Source organism: Aspergillus brasiliensis, assembly GCF_001889945.1.
Source record: "Aspergillus brasiliensis CBS 101740 unplaced genomic scaffold ASPBRscaffold_4, whole genome shotgun sequence".
NCBI lineage: Eukaryota > Fungi > Ascomycota > Eurotiomycetes > Eurotiales > Aspergillaceae > Aspergillus > Aspergillus brasiliensis.
Window position 1 is genome coordinate 1,631,332 of NW_027137445.1, and position 20,043 is coordinate 1,651,374.

Genomic DNA, 20,043 nt, shown 5'->3' on the forward strand with positions numbered 1-20,043 from the left:
TTGCGATGATTGACGATCGATGGCAGGTTGGCGGAAGGAGGCACTGCGCATCCGTCACGTGGGTGCTTATCGATAGCGCCGGACGCGTCCAGTGAAGCGGAATCGCGATGGCCCTCTTTTATCCTCGGGGCCGATCACAATCCCTCACTATGGAGCCATGGAATCTACTCGTAGCATTGCCGAGTTGAAGTCGTCCTTTATCAGGGCGCAAGTCCGAATTCTATCCGAAGGTCTTGAGCCACCCGAAGATTGGCGAAATTACGCCGCTGAGACTGAAGAGGATGATCTTAGTGATAAGGTGGTCAGTGATGTTTTACAGAAGTGTAAGTGCATGCGATCAAGAGTTAAAGTTTCCCCTATGCTGGCCTCTAAATCCCGCTCATACTTGCTCATTGTGCACTGTGGTCAAAAGCATCCCGATACCCAATTTGTATATGTTTCTAACGAACCTATGGGACTCCAGTGAACGCTGCTTTGAAACAACACAGTCGCATCGTCTATTCCTCTCAAGCGGTTCAGCATGTCGCTCAACAAATCACCAGCTTATACTGGTCCTCGGTGACCCAGGCAATCCCCAGTCCGGGGTCTCTGATAAAAGGGGTTGAGAGATCGGTGGATCTATCCAGTCATCTGTGAGTCGGACTTGCCCTGCTGGTAAACGGGATAGATCTAATGTCGCAGGAATATCGCACAACTCCCATTGGAGCTAGAAGACCAATCCGCGAGCGAAGAACAGCGGGCCAGGTCAGGGTTACCCCTCGCACCGATCACCGTTTCAGCTGGTTAATTGTGATACAGATACCAAGAACTACGGGAGCGTCTTACGGACCTGGATCGTTTACGGCAACAGCGACAACGGCGCCTGGATCAATTACGACAGCTGCAGCAATTACTGGAGCCATTCCGAGAGCCCCAGAAACACATCCAGCCTAATCTGGTGACGAGAGATGGCGAACTAGTCCAGGAGTTAGACAAGATGAGGATGCTGGTTGCGCGAGTTGGCGGCCGAGTCGAACAAGGGAAGAAGAAAATGGGCGCTCAGGAGCAAGACAAGCCGTATCTGGGGTGCGACCAGAAACTAGATGCCTTATTGGACATGACGTGATGACAAATAGGGAGAAAAGGGCCCGGCTAGAATGACTTCATGCATTGAATGGAATGGAAGGATGCCCGAATACCTAAATCGCATGCCTTGCCTACACTTATGAGAGCGTTGCGCCTCCATACATAGCCTCTGGAGATGAGGGTGCGGCCCTGCCGGAAAAGAGGTCGCACAGATGCATGGAAACCATTGCAACTGGATAATCAATCAGTAGATCTCAATTTCTTGACTCTACGTCGCAGTTCTCCTTGGGCAGCTATTATTAGACGATTTCCCATGCAGTTACCGGAACTTTGAGAAGTTGCAAGGGGGGAACAAGGCGATTGACTGCAGCCACAACGATCATAGCAAGTGCCAGTGACAGGAAGGAGGGAGAGAACGAGAGCCAAATCGGTTGTTTGGGACTACAGAGTAGCAGCAGCAGCAGCAGCAGCAACAACAACAACTTACACTTTGCTCTGTTCCTTCTCTTTCACTGGCTCTCCCACATTTAGTTTTCTACCCATCAGATTTTCCTTCTCTTATAGTTCTGCATTCACCACTCTCTTTTATCTTCTCCCCCTTTGGATCCAGATAACCCCCAGTCAATCAATCTATTTGTCTCTCCACTGACTCAAATGGAGAATTCTGGTGCGGCCACCGCCCCAAGTTGTGGCGCTGCCGAGGCTGGTGCTCGGCTGGAATCCGCCGAACCTCCGACGCTTGACTGTTTTGGCTTCTCCGCGGCCACGGTTCACTATCAGGACGAGGTGGATGACCCTCATCGACCAGCTTTACCTGCTGCTTCCCCGTTGTCTGCTGCTCTGACTGCAACGGTTCCTTTTCCCAGCCTTGACGATTTTACTCCGACCGCGCATCACGATAGCTACAGCAAAAGTGAGCCCTCTTCACCCGGCATCATCAACGCGTCTACGCCTTCCCCTGATTCCAAGGCACCCTTTGTGCGTGGGCATCGCCGCCGTTCCACCCACGTTACTCGTCGTGACCTTGAGAAATTCAGAAAAGAAGTGTTGGGCTTGGAGTCCTCTGGGTTCGGCTTTGACGACGACCATAACCTCCCCAAACCGAATCCTGCAGTCGATCCCGAGTTCACCGCATTAAACAGCGCCTTTGACACCGCAAACATGTCGATGAACAGCAGTGGGGGCATGAGTGGCAGTAGCCCTGGATCAGCCATGTTTGCCAGCTACGGCGATAACTCTGGCGGTGCTTCGGGCATGCCCAATGTTCCCCGTTCCTCAATGTCGCCTGCGATGCCTCACCCACCGGCTCAAGTAAACGGCGGCGGAATGCCTGGTATGAACGGCGGAGTTCCCATGAACGCCGGCCATCAGATGGACCTGCATCATCTCTACGATATGGTATTGGAGTTGAGTGACGTGTTGAAGAACAATCGCGAAATGACGAAGAATATAGTGACTAGTGCTGAGGAGATTATGGTAGGTCTTCCATGTAAAGGCTATATAGTCTGGTTTAACCTGGCTGACAGGGACAGAAACGGTCTGGCTCGGAGGGTGCCAACCCGACTCTACAGCAAGTGAATGGAGAAATCACTGGTAAGTGGTGGTCTGATGTTCCTCTGTGTGGACGGCTGCTGACACGCTTAGGTGCCCGTATTGCGGAGCTCGAACGTGCCCTCGCCAGAGAGAGACGTTTAGTCGAGGTCTTACGAACCGAGCAGGCGGAGAATGCCAAACTAATCGGTGAATATGAGGCGACCCTTGGGACAATGGTCGAGCAAATCCGCAACTACTGTCAAAATAACAACATGCACTACCTGTCTCAGAAACGCCACTACAATAACCTGCTCCAGGCGGAGCGCGACTCTCATCTGGAGAGCCGCTTGGACCGTGACTACTGGCATGCGCAGACGATGAAGTGTGCCGAGATGATTCGAACGGCGTACCGACTTCGCTCCGAGGAGGAAGAGCTGCCGATCCGGATCGTTGCAGGTCTACAGAACGAGGTGCGAGCGTACCGCAATGCGCTTGGTATGGAGCCCGAGAGACCGGAGGACGAATTTGGATGGGAGATCCTGAAGGATGTCCCCGGCAGTGCCGAATGAGACCCGACACACGGTATCATGTCCATACCCTGGTGGTTGGCATAATCCTGGTGGGAGTTTGCATGAGCTATAACGATTGGTTACCGATATATTTGCGTTAGAGGGAGTAGGCGTTTTTGGAGCAGCTGATTTGCGGCTACGGATTTTCCCGGCGAAGATACCCATTGTTGCATAACTTGTATATGGGATCCGAATGAGATCCGTTTAGTAGTTTTTATGTATTTCTATACCTGTGAGGAGAGTGAACGATGGAAAGGAAAGAAAGAAGACTATTCGTACACGTTTATTCCGTATAAAACACCTCATCCAACACCTTCCACCACCCGGGACCTTCAGCACTTCCCAAAGCACCAGGAATAGGACTCTCCTATACCAATAATGAGATATTAGCATCACCTTTTCTCTTAATCCCCAACATGGTAAAAAGAGGAACAGAAGGAATAATGCATACCTGCATCCCATCCGTCATAGCCCACCACTCCCTCACCTTGGGATTCGCCTTCATACGCTGCATATCCCCCTCGAAGTCCTCCCCGACATATTTGAATGTTGCGAATAGGGTCCGCTCATTATCGAAGAATATAGAGTCTGCGCAACATATTAGCTCCGATAACAATGCAACATGCACCCTAGGTGGTTTATGGGTTTCGGAAGGGGAAAGAGGGGGGGGGGGGAAATGTACAATCGCATATATTACACTCCTTGATCTGCTGTAGGACTGCGGGCCATACGTTCGCGTGGCATTCTTTGTATGCGGCCACGGCGGACGGCTTGAGGTGTACGATTTGGGCGATGCGACGGGTGGGCATTGTCAATCAGTAGATCGGAGAGAGAGAGGTTGTTTGGGAGTTAGTATTTCAATGCTGGAAATTGATGGTATGGTTGGTTGGTAGTAGTTGCTGTATATGTATTGCTTTTGGCTTTTATCGGGGTGATGTTGGCCCGAATTGGGGGATGTTGATGGACCGAGGGAGGGGTAGTTGTTGTAGTAGTGAAGAATGAGATTTTTGTGATGTTGTAGTAGACGTTCAGTTTGTATAGCGGATATATATTAGACATGAAGAGTAAAGATACTACTATACGTAGTAACTCTACATGTCTCAATCTATGTTGCTGTGAATTGGTCGTATGTAGCAGTGTTTGTCTACTCAGCAGTGGCTTCATCTACAGTAGACTACTACTCATAGAGACCACATTCATGATCTACTTCATGACCTGAACGTCATAGTGTTAGCATCGGATACTACTAGTACTACTACTTACTGCTAGTAGCCTATATAGGGACTAAAGTATAGTTAGTAGTCCCTACTCACTTACCTGTATACATACTGCCTTGACTCAATATTGACATCCTTCACTCCGCAAAACTCACTTCATAAAAAAGTATAAGATGCCATTCGATAGCAGTAGTAGTAATTACTGATCCCATTACAACTATCACTACTCCAGTACTCCAGTAGTACTCAATATGGAATACTCCCATACTACATACAACCCACAACTCCAAAAAATAATCACATCAAGCCCCCATACGTCTGCCCCTCCCTCTCCAACTCCTCATCCTCCTGAATATAATTCTCAAACCGATTCATCACTCCCTCCTCTTCTCCATGATGCGACGGTTGACTTTCGCCTTCGTTCAAATTCTGCCGCTGATGGGGGTATTTGGCGCTTTGGTTGATGTCATCCTCCTCCCCTTGGGTGGTGGCGCTTTGTTGCTGGTTGTCTTGATGTTTGTGGTGGTGGAACATTTTGTCGAAGATGTTTTCGTGTTCTATATGATATTATACCATCCTCATGTCAATACCAGTATATTCCTTAAAATGGTGTTTACTACGTAAGGTGGTTGAGGTGTATGTGTATGTAGTGCTGGATTCTTGGGGATGGGGTGACGTACGTTGAGACATTTTGGTAGGTATTTCAAATAGTAGTGATTATATATCGTAGTAGGTGTAGTATATAACTGTTTTGATTTCGACTTCAAATCGAACAAGGTATAACAATCAGGTTATTCGAGCGTCTCAAAAGAAACATAATCATTAGCTTCATATAAATGGTCCCGAAACTCAAATGTATTCGCTATGCCATCATCATTGCGCTTTGACTTTCCGTGGTCTTCCGGGGATCTTTTATCCGATCTACGGTACATCACTGTTTGCTGCTGTCAATGGCTTCTAGAATCTGTGTTCCATGGTCACTTTGGCTGCACATGGACGTATTCGTATCTACAACCTTAATGGCCGAGACAAGGCCATAGCGAACATCAGAAGAATACCATGGGTTAAAGCTCATTGTCATTCAAATTACTACAGGGACATGAAAATGCATCAGCTAGAGTATCATCAAGATCTTATATCAACAATTCATAAACAGATAATAGTGAGTGCACTACTGTTTCACAACCGGGTTCTTCGCCACCGGCCGGATCCACGAAATGCCCACGTTCGCTGCGAGCGAAATCGCCCCGATGATCCAGAGCGATTGAGCATAGTGTGAGCCATTATAGCGGAAAATAATGGCAAAGATGATGCCGCCAAAGTTGCCCATGCCGCCGACAGCACCCGATACAACACCTATCATCATTAGCACGGAGTTATTCAAACAGAGAAGCAACGAGGACGCACCATTGGCGAATGGATACACATGAGGCACCAAAGAAAAGATGGCGCCGTTACAGGCTTCGAGGAAAAAGGCCAGCCCGGCCATGAGGCCGAACATGGTTGACTCGGACTTGGGGTTGGTGAGTCCGATCGCGAGCTGGAAAGCTCCCGTAACGAGCCCCAAGAAGACCAGCAGGACCTTCTTCGACCATAAGCTCTGTGTGACCCGATACAGATAGTCGGCCAGGAAGCCACCCGCTGGTCGGCAGATGATATTCAGTAGTCCAAACATAGCGGCCCACCGTCCCGACTCAGTCTGTCCCATACTGGGAAAGTTCGCTACATAGTAGTTCGCGAGAACTGACTCGATGGCCAGTTCTGCCCCGAACGTGCAGGCGTACGGGATGGCGACAGCTGCGGTAAACATACTGAAGAGCACGTTCAGAGCCTCTTTGCGCGTGGGTGCTACTACCGTGTCCGTTCGGAGCGCGTCGAACTGGCCAATCTGCTGGGACTCGGCTCCCAGGGACATGGGGGTTTGGGCGCCGCCTTTCTTCTCCACATCCGCCATCATGTCAGACACCGAAGGGGCTTTGGACTCCCGGGTGGACGGAATTCCTGAGTTGATATCAATGATGTTGCCTTCGGATTCAGTGGCCTCCTTCACCCAGAGATGACGTTCTGACCACTTCCCCGTCGGTGTGTCCTCGCATACAAAGAGCATGGTCAGGGCAACCCCGACGATGATGATGAACGGAACGATATATGCCACGCGCCATGCTTTGTGTGGGGTCAAGCCCTGGGCTTTGACCAGCGAATCGTACACGGCGGGCATAACGAAGCTGAGACAAGTAAGCCAGATGAACAAAATAGGTACAGTGTTTGACGTACAATGTAATTCCACCACCAGCATTGCCCCAACCACCAGCCAGAGCATTCGCAGCTCCAACAATCTTCTTGTCAAAGAATCCCGTGCACCAGACCTGGCAGGGTACAAAAGTACCTCCGAGAATACCAACGAAGAAGCGCAGGGCAATCAGGCCATTGGGAGTGGTGACAAGACCCGCCATGGCCGTTGGGATCGACCCACAAAGCAGCAGCCCGATGAACACCAGACGAGGACCGAATTTGTCACATAGGGGTCCTGCTATGAACCTTACGAGTAGACTAGTACAGTGTCAACGGATGTCTATACATCAATAGGACTGGGGGCCTGGAAGTCTTACGTCGCAAGCAGAGCAACAATGTTCGAGTTTGCAACCTGCGTCTGTGTCATATGAAGGTCTTGGCGAATCGTGTCGGTCAGCTATATGAGGGACCTATGTCAGCTATGGTCCATGCATGCGTCTGGGTTAGGAGTCACTTACCAACGGCGGAAAGGCATACCATGACAGGAAAGCCACCATGAAACCCAGCCATGAGAAGAAGAAAACCCGACCATACTTGTCGAACGGGTTGAGGATGGGGATGGACTGTGCTTTTCGATTACTCGGGTTAATCTCTGGAGAGACAAAGAGGAGCTTGACGTAATCCATCGCTAGACAAACCCCGTCGATGGACAAATCAATTGATGGTATACTGTGACTGGCAAGATGGCAAGGATGTAAGGTACAGGAGGGCTCAAAGCATGCACAGAGAAGGGTATCACCACAAGGACAAAAAAACACCACCAGGGCGTATTAGATGCGAGCAGACTAGTGGACGACTGGGTCCCGACGGAAGTGCAATGGGTCTTGTGCGTGTGTTATAAAGCAATATAGGAGAATTAAGACCGAATTAGTTCGATGGAGAGGTCGTGTATATATAGACCGTGCTTCGGATGGTGTCTCAAGAAGTGGAAACGTTCTTTTTAGACGCAGGAAATGCTCCGATACCTCCGTGTGGGAGGCCTCTTGCAAGGCATCAATCTATCGAGTTATCTATCTCCTAGGAGGGTCAGCAGTCTGATTACCAGCTGATTGATGCGTGTGGCTTGCTTCTGATAAAAACAATTAAACGACATAACATTCAAGAAAAACATATATCAGTATCTCCTAGGAAATGGGTCAAGCCCACCACGGTGTGGCAGCAGGAAAACTAAGGAAAATACCAGCAACAATCGCAGCGAAATAAACAGAACCAAGGCAAGGCTCTGAACTCAATCTAGGAGCAATGACCGGGGGATCCACACCTGGCAGTCGGGTTGAGCGTGGCTGTGGATACTGGGTCGCACGGTAAGGAAGGCCGTCCAGCAGGAGAGCCGGAGTCACTAGTGAGTAGTCATGGACCTAAGCAGGAAGATGACCTCAGGGTTCATGGCATGGCGATCGAGGCCCAGTTCATGACTCCCGTCGGGAGGCGTGGACCAACGAGACCAGTGCAGGAGATAAGCCAGGGTCTCTCTGCACGGCAGTTTGGGGCATGATTGGCATGGCTCTGGGGAACTGATAAGGATAAGGTAGAAGATCTGGAGAAGTAACTCCGCGGGATTGTAGATGGAAGAAGTATGACTGTCTGTGTCTTTTTCCGGGGAGTAGAGAGAGAGAGATTGGCGAGAGATAGACGAGTAGCCCGGAGGAGATAGGAAGAAGGGACGGACCCAGGAAGAAAGTGGCAGCCACACACACTCACTCACTTACTCCTACTGGGCTAACTGTTCTAACAACGACAATGGAGACGGGTCACTTCTCTCTCTCATCTTGAAATTTGACAGTCACAAAAGAAGAAGAAAAATAAAAACCCACCGGCAAGTGGGCCATCGTCACCGCAAGTCATCCTCCTCAAACCTCCGGCTGAAATACTTGTGCAAATCCTGGTCTCCATTTCTCTTTCGTCTACGAGCTAGGAAAAATTTTTCTCATCTCCTGAAGCTTGCCATTGCTTGACATTTGCAAGAGTCTACAACATACATCCCCAGTTGGGTATGGTTGGAGCTGCCAGCTACTCCGTACTAATACTAGGTATACTCCGTAGCGGCCAGCCAGATGGGGCGGATGTAAATTAATAACGGGGGCCACTAGTACTTACGTATCCCTCGCCTCTTTGGCAGGTGGATAAGTATCCAGTAATCCTGCAGACTGCAGTGAGTCGTCGTCTCGACCCGGTTTCGAATTGCTTCAGGGCTCCATCTCTCTTCCGTCCGGATGGAAGATGGTGCTCCAAAGGGAAGGAGAAAAAAAAAAAAAAGGGGTTGCAGATCGACTGTTTACACTTGTGCGATGATACTAGATACTTCTTCACTCCCGATATAGGAACCCTCGACATCCGATTTCGTATCAGACACTGAAAGATAAGGAAACCCAAACAATGAGGAAGCTGTCCCAGTTGGGGAGAAAAAAAGAAAAAATTAGAAGGAAAAAAAAAAAGCAATGCACGGGCCACTTCATGGGCTGATCCTTTGATAACTCCCCTTGCTTCAGCCAATCAGCGCACTTCCATTAGGGGGGCCTGGACAAGTTGACAGCCGCTGCCCTAAATGGGAACGCCGGGCTGCTTTTGGTGCAAAACTGGTCAAGGTCATGCAAGGCACACAAGGCAAACACAAAAACTCAAACGCGAACGAACGCTCTTCGGCTACGAACGGCTGCCCCGGGTCTCCAATGTAAGTCTCCTGGGGCCCGGACCAGTAGCTGCTCAATTCTGTATGGCCTCTCGGAACGTGGTCTAAAAGCAATTAATATAGGCAGCAGCTACATCGGGCAGAATATGGTACCATCTTAATATCCACGATGGGACCCAGTCCTCCAGTCGTGTGTGTGCCGTCTGGGGGGTCCTTCCTGGGCCACCACTAAAGCTTAGGTGTAATACCAATAGTAGAAAGTGTGGAACTGGTATTGGAAGATACATAGTATAGATTACACGGTGTGCTGTGGACGAACATCTTTCCAGTCAATAAAGCCCTAGCTCGAATCGTAACATCATCATCATTATCACCATCGCCGCAAAGACGAACAGGCTACCAGTCAATCACCGTGGACGGCGCTGCCGTACCGCATCCGGATCCCTTGTCGCCCGCCTTCTTCCCTCGCATCCCCTTATACTTCTTGTCATGCTTCTTGAAAGGATCGGGGGCCTCGCCCTTTCGCACCTTCCACTTCTCCGTCCCCAGAACCGAGTCGAGCTCCTCGACAGGCGGCAGCTGGAGATAGATCCACCCGTCGGCCCGTTCTTCCACCGGGAACGTGGCGATGTTCATGCTTTCGTCGTTCGAGCATCGACCCGCCTGCTCCCCGTTAAGCTCGAAATTGCGTTTGTGGTAGGGACATGACACCCAATACTTGCCGGCGTCGTCGTCGCCAATCAACCCGTCTGACAACACAAAGGCGCGCTTATGAGGGCACATCTGTTGCGTCGCGTAGTACTTGCCCTTGACCTTGAAGATGGCCAATTGCGTGTCCCCACGCTTCACATTGGCGGAAGACATCTGTGGCGAGCCATCCGAGAAGTAGTCCGCCTTGATGATAGGCTGCCACGCGAGACTGGACCATTGGTGACCTTTGAAGTCTTCCTTAGCCGGCTCACTGGGCCAGTAGGTCGGGCGCTGCTGGTCGCGCTCCTTGATCACTTCCACGGTATCGACAGTGTCGTCCGTGTTGGCAAATTGTTGGAAGTATTTGCGCCGCTTGGGGTTGCGGACCGTTTCGGTCCACTCGCAAAAATAACTGTCAACTAGATCTTGCATCTGCTGTTCCATCTCCGCCCCAATGCCCAACTTATCCTCCACGACCACCTCGCGTAGATATTCAATACCACCCGGGAGGTTTTCAATCCAGCGAGCTGTCCGCTGCAGCTTGTCTGCTGTGCGGATGTAGAATACAAGATACCGATCGATCATCGGGATGACCTTCTCGGGCGGAACATCTTTGGCGAGGATCTCGGAATGCCGAGGTTTGGCACCTCCATTGCCTCCAACGAAGATGTTGAAGCCCTTGTCGGTGGAGATAAGACCGAAACTGATGAAAGTCAGCCAGATGCTCTAAAACATTCAACATATATATGTAAAACTCACTCTTTGTTCTGTGCCTCCGCGCATTCTCGCACGCAGCCGGAGACAGCGCCCTTTAGCTTGTGCGGAGAGCGGATACTCTTGTAGCGCTCTTCTAGCCGGATGGCCATGCCAACACTGTCGCCAATTCCGAACCGGCACCACGTGGTCCCCACGCAGCTCTGAGAACCGTTAGTATGTTCTCAGATCAACCCTTCTAGCGAATCATTAAAGAGATACATACCTTGATGGTGCGTAGTGACTTGGCATACGCATGCCCGCTCTCCATACCCGCATCGACCAGTTCTGTCCAGATGTCAAGCAGATCCTGCTTCTTGGCCCCAAACAAATCGATACGTTGACCTCCAGTAATCTTGCAGTAGAGGTTGTATTTCTTAGCGACTTGTCCGATTGTGATCAATTTGTCCGCGGTGATTTCTCCGCCAGGCACTCGAGGAACCACCGAGAAGGTCCCGTTCCGCTGGATGTTGGCAAGGAACCGATCATTTGTATCTTGTAATTCGTGTAATTCCTGATCCATAACGTGCCGGTTGAAAAGACTAGAGAGAATCGAGGCAATGGCAGGCTTACACAGCTCGCAGCCAAGCGAATCGGGGTTCTTTCCGACCGTCCTCATGACATCCTCGAACGTCTTCAGTTGCTTGATGGCGATGATATTGTAGAGGTCGGCCCGCGCGTGTGGAATATGCGCACATACTACATGCACGTTAGAAGAGATCCGACATCCAAAATGGGTAGATACATACAGTTGTTCGAGACTTCTTGTCCCATGTCCAGCATGGTTTTGTTGAAGATCGACTGCACTAGCGGCATACAGCCGCCACAGCCAGTTCCCGCTTTGGTGCACGACTTGACCTCCGCAACCGTTTTGCACGTGCCATTTTTGATGTTCGAAACCAAGTCTCCTTTAGTGACATTATGGCATGCGCAAATCTGTGTACCATCATCGCTATACGTGTATGAGTAATTAGTAAAGTCTTTTGGTGTCTGAGCGAATTCAATGACTCACAGATCGTCGCCATTTTCCTCTCCGCCGTTCTGGGCCCCCAGAATGAACTGGCTGGGAGGTACGTCTAGCTCCTTCTGGGACTTGACCATCTGATTCAACTTGAGGTAGTCCTTAGTATCTCCAATCATCATACCACCAAGGAGATATTTTCCGTCCATGGTAAAGAGATACTTCTTGTAGACACCGCCGAAAGGGTCCTTGTAGGTAAGCGCCTTTACAGCTGGCTCTTCAGCCACACCCCCGGATGGCATGGACGGCCGTTGACCGGGAAGGAACTTGGGCCCATCCCGATCGGCGAAGAAGTCTCCAAAGCTAGCCACATCCACACCTAGCAGCTTCAGCTTGGTGCTGAGGTCTGGTCGCTTGAAGCTTTTGGGTTCCTTGTCGGGGTTGGTGAGGTTGTATGCGAGCACATCGGCCATCTCGATGCCAGGGGCGATGATACCGAAGGTTTGGTTTTCCCAACTTGCACATTCGCCGATCGCATAAATGTCTTCGATGGAGGTTTGGAGACTGTCGTAGGTGTTAATATGGTTCAAAAGAACTCAAGCAGAGACTGTACCTTTCATCGATGACGAAACCTCCTCTTCTAGCACACTGGATTCCCGCAGACTGGCCGAGTTCATCTCGCGGCCTGACTCCAATCTATCCCAAGAATTAGCACGTCAAGAGGAACTGACACTGGTGAATGGGTGCATACGGCGAAACAGATGCATGAGCAGCTGAGCTCTTCACCATCCTCGAAGACAATCCCAGTAACATTGTTATCCTCATCTGTATTTATGCGTGCCACACGTTTCTCATGTAGTACATCCAGGCCCAGCTCTCGGATTTTGCGGGTCACAAGGGTGCCAGCATCTCCGTCCAGCTGTCTCGCTAACACCCACTTGTTGCGATCGACGAGTTTGACACTACCGAAGTCTTGCAGATCTGTCATCGCTTTGGCTGCTTCTAGACCCAACAGACCACCCCCTACAGTAACACCCGTCTCTCCTTTGTGTTTTGACGCAAATTCTATGAGGTTTTCCAGATCTGAGATCGTCCGGTAGACGAAGATGCCCTTGGCATCGTGTCCCGGGGTGTGCGTGGGAAGCACGGCATCCGAGCCCGTAGCCAGGATCAAAATATCGTAGGGAATAACGTCATCAGTCGAGGTTTTGACCGTCTTGCAGTCGGGAAAGATCTCGGTTACCCGAGTGTTGAGGTGATAGTCAAAGGATCGGTCTTTGATGGAACCGTACTAGTTAGGGCACCGGCGTCGGCGTTAGTGTTTGAACCAAAACCGCCATCCCGAGCGCGGATCGGAAACTCAGCAGACTACGAAGTACTCACCCATTCCCTCGGGTTCAAGTATAGATCTTCAATCTTGCGATGCTCGAAAAATGACGATAGGCCGACTCGATTGTAGGCAATGTGTGGTTCTTCGCCAATAACAACGATATCATACTTTCGTCGCTCTGAGTCCTGCTTAACGAGCTTCTCACTGAGAACAGAGCAGGAGTAGTTAGCATCCCGAGTTTCGGCGTGAATCTAACGGTGTTCGACAGCCCCAAACATACATGAAAGATATAGCCACCATGCCCAAGCCGACCACCACGATCTTCTGGCGCCTATTCGAAGCCGAGCGGCGAGTAGCCGAATCTGGTAGGGAACCAGCTGCGGGAGAGAGAACGCTGGGGACGCTGTCCATGACGACAGCGTCACCATTCCCAGGCCCATCCAACAGAGGCATTGCGATGATAGAGGACAACCAGAGAATCCTACGTGGACCATAGTGGCTAACAGGAACTCAGCATGGTTTTGTTTGTGCCACCGGGGAACGGCAACCCGAGAGCGGCACCATCGTGGACAACAAACCAACATCATTGTCCCTATCTCGCCAAGAGGAACCCGATAACTGCGCGGAGTTACAGACGATAGGGCATTTGAAATGGGTTTCTCCGTGGGACTTGACTGGACGGGTGACTATAACCTCTGAGGTAATCAGTTCAGGGAGGTCCATGCTCGATCGTACTGTAATTAGGGACCTCTTGACCCGCCATGCAGATCATAGAGGAGCCACCGTTCGTGGAGGGGGAGAACGACGGATAAGAACCGGGAATGCGATGGGTTCGATCGGTAGTTGGGGAGTCGCTGCATGGAATCGAGCGAGCGCGAGAGACTCCGCGGAGATGCGACGGAGAAAGACGAAGGCATTGAGGCTGTAAGGTTGCTTATCGCGACTTCCTTATCGGTTTCTGATAAGCGTCTGATTGGCCGCAATCGGAAGTATACGTACCAGACATTGAAGCTCCTTGCAGTTACTGGAGTCACTTTATTGTGAGGGAAATTGATTGATGGTTGAAGATGATTTGGTTTCCAGCAGCAGGTGCATGTTACTACATGCTACGGAGTACATACCACTGCTACTACTTACTACTAGTTATTCATGACGTCCGCTCACTGACTACGAGGAACTACTGATTAGTTAGCCGGCTGATGGGACCATCTCTTTCCTTTCACCCTTTTTTTTCCTGTCCGTCCCCACAGCGGCAAAAAGCTCAGCAGTCCCAGGCAATATTACTCAATAAATAGTCCCCGATACCATAAAATTCTTGAATACATAATAATCATCACGGCCAACTGGAGACTTCGTAATCCTGCTGCAATTAATGGGCCATGAATCGGCGGTGGAGCCCTCTAAGTAAAGTGGATCTGGCCGCTGTCCTCCTGGGGCTTGTTTTTCCATTACAGCACAAATGTCACTAGTAGTATCGAGTTTAGTTTAGTGAGTCTTGCTGGCTTTCTCGGGAGAGGCTTGTTTCCAGTTTTTTTTCATGCCTGGTTTTTTATACTTTTTTTGCCGGGTCCAGGTCTCAAGTTCCCACACCCCCATAGGAATGTTCGAATGAGAAGCCCGTGTTCTCCCTGTCTTTCCGACTGGAGGACATACCAGGCCATGACTAGACTCTCTTGGAGAGTATTACTATTACATATCTCTGCTATTTAGTTAACTCATTGTTCGAATCCACCGGCTCCCGCGGAAATCTCTCCGGCCGAATGTTGGCCCTCACTCACACCCCCAATAGGTTTCAAACCAGGTGGATTGCCTCCTGTCTCTTCTCCGTGGACTAAGTACCAGATCTCGGCCGTTGCTGGTCTCACCATTGAGCTAATCCAAAAGCCGGCAGTCTAGAGGGTTCATCTGCCATCTGGTTTTTGAGTGATTACTTTTCCCGTAGCTAACCCTGGTCTTCCCCAGATGGGTGTTTTGCTCCTGTCATCTGCCTTTCGCATGCTCTGAATCGGCCCCAATCGAGCCTTGTCTTCATTCCTGATATTGTCTCGGGTACTGTCCTGGCATCTCAAGGTCATTGAACCACATTGGCGCATGTCATGGCGACTGTCACTGAGGTGCTGACAGAGCCTTTGACCACTCAAGGGGTCACCCTCAAGTCGGGTCCGATCAAGGTCCACCAGGAGGAGTTGCCTGCCGTGGAACTTGCAGACATTCCTCTGCCGCCTCCGTCAAAAGAACCAACCGAGGTTCTCAATATAGACAAGCCAACCCCCGATTATCATGTTCCACGCGACCCTCGTCTTATCAGATTGACGGGTGTTCATCCCTTCAATGTCGAGCCTCCACTCACGGCTCTGTACGACGAAGGTACTCCACCACTTTCCTGCTGCTCTATTCTCTTCATACGCGGCACAATGGTTCTTGTATTCCAGACGATGCTCACCTGCCAATAGGCTTCCTGACTTCCCCAGAACTGTTTTATGTGAGAAACCATGGCCCGGTACCACTGGTGAAGGACGAAGATATCCCCGATTGGGAGATTAGCATCGAAGGGTAAGAAACCTCATTCCCTAAACCTCGCGTCATCATCTGACACGGGATATACAGCCTGGTGGAGAAGCCGATTGTCCTCAACTTCCGGCAGATCTTGCAGCAATACGATCAGATCACAGCACCAATCACCCTCGTCTGTGCGGGAAACAGACGGAAGGAGCAGAATGTGGTCAGAAAGACCAAAGGTTTTTCATGGGGTTCCGCTGGCCTGTCGACGGCCCTTTGGACGGGCCCGATGATGGCAGATATCCTACGGAGTGCGAGGCCCCTGAGGAAAGCCAAGTACGTCTGCATGGAGGGAGCGGATAAGCTGGTAAGCCGTCTTCTCCGTTCATAAGGAGTAGTGAGGAGTAGTGCTCTGACAGTCTGCTCCAGCCGAACGGTTATTACGGGACATCGATCAAACTGAACTGGGCCATGGATCCCAATAGGGGAATCATGCTGGCCCACAAAATGAACGGCGAAGATCTCCGTCCCGATCATGGCCGTCCTTTGAGAGCCGTTGTACCCGGCCAGATCGGTGGCCGAAGCGTCAAGTGGTTGAAGAAGCTTATTTTGACCGATGCGCCCAGTGACAACTGGTACCATATCTATGACAACCGAGTATTACCGTAAGACTCACCTATCTGATCACACGAGCACGTTGTCTGACTATTATCTAGGACAATGGTTTCGCCAGAGATGTCGTCCAGTGACCCGAACTGGTGGCGCGATGACCGATATGCGATTTATGACCTTAACGTGAACTCTTCTGTTGTATACCCCGAGCATAAGGAGGTGTTGGATCTTGCGTCGGCAGGCCCGTCGTACAACCTGAGAGGATATGCCTATGCAGGAGGCGGTCGGAGAATTACGAGAGTCGAAATATCCCTAGATAAAGGCAAATGTACGATGGTCAACGCGCAAACTTGTTGAAGCAGAGCTAACATGGTTTTAGCCTGGCGATTGGCCAACATCTCATATGCCGAGGACAAGTATCGCGAGTTTGAAGGGAACCTGTTCGGTGGCAGAGTCGACATGTCCTGGCGCGAGACCTGTTTCTGCTGGTGCTTCTGGTCGCTGGATATCGCCATTCCCGAGCTAGAAAACACTGACGCTATCCTTGTGCGGGCCATGGATGAAGCTTTGGCCCTCCAACCGCGCGATATGTACTGGTCTGTTTTGGGCATGATGAACAACCCTTGGTTCCGGGTCACCATCACAAAGGAGAATGGGACTCTCAAATTCGAGCATCCGACAGATCCTACTGGGCCCGGTGGATGGATGGAACGCGTCAAAAAGGCCGGTGGTGATCTGGTCAACGGTTACTGGGGAGAACGACAGGCAGGAGAGGAACCGGCGGAGCCTGAGCCTGAGAAGGAGATCAATATGAAGAAAGACGGCGTTAATCGGATGATCGACCTTCAAGAGTTCAAAAAGAACTCAAGCGATGAGAAACCCTGGTTCATCGTGAATGGCGAAGTGTATGACGGCACAGCATTCCTGGAGGGTCACCCAGGAGGAGCTCAGAGTATCATCTCGTCTGCTGGCATCGACGTTTCGGAGGAATTCCTGGCAATCCGTATGTCCTAGGGACTTTGAGGAAATGGAAAACAGGATGCTGACACACTCACAGACAGCGAAACAGCCAAAGCCATGATGCCCGATTACCATATCGGAACCATGGATAAGGCGTCCTTGGAAGCGCTCAAGAACGATACCACACCACAATCAGATGAACCTCGCGCAACGTTCCTTCAATCGAAATCATGGACAAAGGCGACACTTGTAAGGAGGAAAGACGTGTCATGGGACACGCGCATTTTTACTTTCCAGCTTCAACATGACAAACAGACCCTGGGTCTGCCCATTGGCCAGCATCTCATGATCAAGGTCGCCGACCCGACCAGCAAAGAAGCCATCATCCGCTCATACACCCCTATCTCCGATACCAACCAGGAAGGCACCATGGACCTGCTGGTCAAGATCTACTTCGACACGCCCACAGTCAAAGGTGGCAAGATGACAATGGCTTTAGAGAAGCTCGCATTGGGATCAGAAATCGACTGCAAGGGTCCCACTGGTAGGTTTGAATACCTTGGAAACGGCAATATTATGGTGAGCGGGAAAGAGCGCCATGTTAGTTCTTTCAAAATGATCTGCGGAGGAACTGGCATCACGCCGATCTTCCAAGTGCTACGTGCAGTGATGCAGGACAAGCAGGATCCAACCTCATGTGTGGTCCTGGATGGCAACAGGCAGGAAGAGGACATTCTCTGTCGCGCCGAGCTGGACACGTATGAAGCGTTGGATAGCAAGAAGTGTAAGGTGGTACATACTTTGACCAAGGCACCGGACAGTTGGACTGGACGTCGTGGACGTATTTCGGAAGACCTGCTCAAGGAGTACGCCATTCCCGATGGCAAGAGCATGGTGCTTATTTGTGGTCCAGAGGCCATGGAGAAATCCGCCCGCAAGATCCTACTGGAACAAGGATGGGCGGAGTCTGACCTTCATTTCTTTTAGCGGGAGCGCCTCCTCAGTTTCCCAAATAGCCTTCGTCAGTAAAGGAGGACGGCATTGTTCTATTGTATATAAGGACGTTATTTTCGCGATAGATATATACGAACTGTGATGTTACTCAGATTGAATGAATGAAGTTGGCCTGGATGTGTAAGACGCCGATGGGCAGAGGTAACTATCGTCCCGTGGGGGTAGAGAAGCGAGCGTAAGGAATCCCTCAAAGATCCCAGGGAGAAGCTTCGAGGTAACTCGATGCCATGTCTGCCGAGTATGGTTTAAGATACTTTCGAAACAATTCGCAGCCGAGAACCATTGATCACTTCTGGCATATAGTTAGTACGCAGGAGCCAACATCTTTCACAGCAACGGCTCAAATGGATGCAGGTACCACGAGATGAAATTGTCAATCCTTTACAGACCATCATGACCAGAAAGTGGTTTAGCAGTAAAGCCTTTCGAATTCATCGTCCTCAAAACCGAAGATAGCTCACCAACACCTCATGGAAATCTCAAGTGACAATCACCAGACGACGCGTTGGCAGCGCGAGATCACGCCTCACTAAACCCAAACCAGACTAGCTGCTCTCCCCGTTCAGCGCCCGGACCACCGCTTGTTCGGGAAACCGAAGCGGCAGGAATTCGCCGCGGTTCAACCAACCCGCGGACGAGAGCTCTCCCCTCCCATCAATCAGCAAACCATTATTTGCCTACCCATCTCTACCCACAAAGAGTCTATCCTTACACACCAATTGAACCGTCATGCCCCCGCGCAAGAAAGCCAAACTCACACCTCAAACCGAGAATGCCGAGCCGTCCGCAAGCACCGCTGACCAGCCAACAACCGCGGATTATGACCCAGTGACAGATCCCTGGACGGACGAGCAAGAGACCGCATTATTGAAAGGGATAATAAAGTGGAAGCCTGTCGGTACGCTACAAATACCATTCTGCTCCCACTCGGGGGGCCGCAAGAGGAACCGAACAGTGTGTCGCTAACAAGGTTTCTCATTCAAGGCATGCACAAGCACTTCCGTATGATCGCGATTTCGGAGTTCATGAAAAGCCAAGGGTATGCGCCCGCACACGCAGAACATACACGGATACCGGGGATATGGAAGAAGCTGGGGACATTATACAATCTTCCGGCATTAGATGAACGGGTGGGTTGATGCCTTCCCCCAATCGTGGAGATTACATTACACCTTGGGATTCCGGCTTATGCTGACATTCGTATAACTTTACGCGATCAACAGGAAGATTCCTTGATAACAGATACCGCCGAGGACTCGAAAGAATTCTACTGCCCGTTCGAACTACCCCAGGATGAATACGGAGAATTGATGTTCGAACGGCGACTGGCGATGGAAGGAACCGCATCTCCTGATCCTAGCACGCATGCGGGATCAAGGAGGGGAAGTACGGTGGCTGATACGGACGGTGCGTATATGATATCATTACCTTAATTCTCAACTGGCGGGAAGAAACATTTACTAATCGCAAGCTATTCATCTCATGCAGAACCTCGCTCTTCCCCCGCGCCATCACGAGGACGGAAATCAGGTCGTGGCGGGCGTCCAGCGGGACGAGGGACGCGTTCGTCGCGTCTTCATGTTGAGGTCGAACCCCCGGCGAAGGGTTCCGGAGCTGCGGAGGACGAAGGGGATTCTGGCGAGGAGACGGGCGCGAATGAGGAAGGCGATGAAGACGGTTCGGACGCTGCAAAGGATGATAGTGAGGTCGATGAAGAAGCCGAAGGGGGCTCGCCCACGACGCGAAGTACGCGTGCCCAGACATCGAGGACAAAGCAGAAGGGGAGAGGTGCAACAGGCACGGGAACTCGGAGGGGTCGACGGCGTCAGCCTTGATATTGATATGTGCTTTCTGCTGACGTTCGTTGGCTCTGTTTGTAACAACTACGCGGACAATGATACCTTGGGAGAAGTAGGCGT

The 20,043-nt window shown here is 50.8% G+C and overlaps 9 protein-coding genes across 9 annotated transcripts; 4 read left to right on the forward strand and 5 right to left on the reverse strand.

Moving 5' to 3' along the window:
• Positions 1 to 157: 157 nt before the first annotated feature.
• ASPBRDRAFT_53781 (kinetochore subunit FTA4 family protein) lies at positions 158 to 1,105 on the forward strand (the record flags this gene model as incomplete). Its single annotated transcript, XM_067627120.1, has 4 exons — positions 158 to 323; positions 464 to 632; positions 682 to 744; positions 799 to 1,105. The coding sequence occupies 4 exons, from the start codon at positions 158 to 160 to the stop codon at positions 1,103 to 1,105; spliced, it is 705 nt and encodes a 234-aa protein (XP_067480879.1).
• Positions 1,106 to 1,719: 614 nt separating this feature from the next.
• ASPBRDRAFT_53782 (uncharacterized protein) lies at positions 1,720 to 3,167 on the forward strand (the record flags this gene model as incomplete). Its single annotated transcript, XM_067627121.1, has 3 exons — positions 1,720 to 2,541; positions 2,598 to 2,658; positions 2,710 to 3,167. The coding sequence occupies 3 exons, from the start codon at positions 1,720 to 1,722 to the stop codon at positions 3,165 to 3,167; spliced, it is 1,341 nt and encodes a 446-aa protein (XP_067480880.1).
• Positions 3,168 to 3,333: 166 nt separating this feature from the next.
• ASPBRDRAFT_41321 (L-rhamnose mutarotase) lies at positions 3,334 to 4,065 on the reverse strand. The gene is made up of 4 exons (XM_067624537.1): positions 3,850 to 4,065; positions 3,619 to 3,755; positions 3,435 to 3,534; positions 3,334 to 3,385 (listed from the first exon to the last, which is right to left on the reverse strand). The coding sequence occupies exons 1-3, from the start codon at positions 3,974 to 3,976 to the stop codon at positions 3,451 to 3,453; spliced, it is 348 nt and encodes a 115-aa protein (XP_067480881.1). The 5' UTR covers positions 3,977 to 4,065; the 3' UTR covers positions 3,334 to 3,385; positions 3,435 to 3,450.
• ASPBRDRAFT_511124 (uncharacterized protein) lies at positions 3,843 to 4,409 on the reverse strand. The gene has a single exon (XM_067626669.1). The coding sequence runs from the start codon at positions 4,329 to 4,331 to the stop codon at positions 4,017 to 4,019; it is 315 nt and encodes a 104-aa protein (XP_067480882.1). The 5' UTR covers positions 4,332 to 4,409; the 3' UTR covers positions 3,843 to 4,016.
• A 156-nt stretch (positions 4,410 to 4,565) lies between these two features.
• ASPBRDRAFT_205851 (uncharacterized protein) lies at positions 4,566 to 5,176 on the reverse strand. Its single transcript, XM_067621758.1, has 2 exons — positions 5,065 to 5,176; positions 4,566 to 4,941 (listed from the first exon to the last, which is right to left on the reverse strand). Exons 1-2 carry the CDS (start codon positions 5,072 to 5,074, stop codon positions 4,682 to 4,684), a joined length of 270 nt encoding a protein of 89 aa, XP_067480883.1. The 5' UTR covers positions 5,075 to 5,176; the 3' UTR covers positions 4,566 to 4,681.
• Positions 5,177 to 5,220: 44 nt separating this feature from the next.
• On the reverse strand, positions 5,221 to 7,431 carry ASPBRDRAFT_41323 (MFS transporter). The gene is made up of 5 exons (XM_067624539.1): positions 7,135 to 7,431; positions 6,994 to 7,073; positions 6,659 to 6,934; positions 5,792 to 6,609; positions 5,221 to 5,740 (listed from the first exon to the last, which is right to left on the reverse strand). Exons 1-5 carry the CDS (start codon positions 7,300 to 7,302, stop codon positions 5,556 to 5,558), a joined length of 1,527 nt encoding a protein of 508 aa, XP_067480884.1. The 5' UTR covers positions 7,303 to 7,431; the 3' UTR covers positions 5,221 to 5,555.
• Positions 7,432 to 9,611: 2,180 nt separating this feature from the next.
• On the reverse strand, positions 9,612 to 13,799 carry niiA (nitrite reductase niiA). The gene is made up of 9 exons (XM_067624540.1): positions 13,320 to 13,799; positions 13,093 to 13,243; positions 12,461 to 13,000; positions 12,323 to 12,405; positions 11,761 to 12,273; positions 11,498 to 11,700; positions 10,975 to 11,447; positions 10,755 to 10,912; positions 9,612 to 10,698 (listed from the first exon to the last, which is right to left on the reverse strand). The coding sequence occupies exons 1-9, from the start codon at positions 13,490 to 13,492 to the stop codon at positions 9,702 to 9,704; spliced, it is 3,291 nt and encodes a 1,096-aa protein (XP_067480885.1). The 5' UTR covers positions 13,493 to 13,799; the 3' UTR covers positions 9,612 to 9,701.
• A 1,336-nt stretch (positions 13,800 to 15,135) lies between these two features.
• Positions 15,136 to 18,097, forward strand: niaD (nitrate reductase NiaD; the record flags this gene model as incomplete). Its single annotated transcript, XM_067617429.1, has 7 exons — positions 15,136 to 15,406; positions 15,493 to 15,592; positions 15,647 to 15,905; positions 15,968 to 16,203; positions 16,255 to 16,478; positions 16,530 to 17,153; positions 17,208 to 18,097. 7 exons carry the CDS (start codon positions 15,136 to 15,138, stop codon positions 18,095 to 18,097), a joined length of 2,604 nt encoding a protein of 867 aa, XP_067480886.1.
• Positions 18,098 to 18,853: 756 nt separating this feature from the next.
• Positions 18,854 to 19,959, forward strand: ASPBRDRAFT_194571 (uncharacterized protein; the record flags this gene model as incomplete). Its single annotated transcript, XM_067620766.1, has 4 exons — positions 18,854 to 19,022; positions 19,109 to 19,254; positions 19,348 to 19,531; positions 19,613 to 19,959. 4 exons carry the CDS (start codon positions 18,854 to 18,856, stop codon positions 19,957 to 19,959), a joined length of 846 nt encoding a protein of 281 aa, XP_067480887.1.
• Between the last annotated feature and the right edge of the window lie 84 nt (positions 19,960 to 20,043).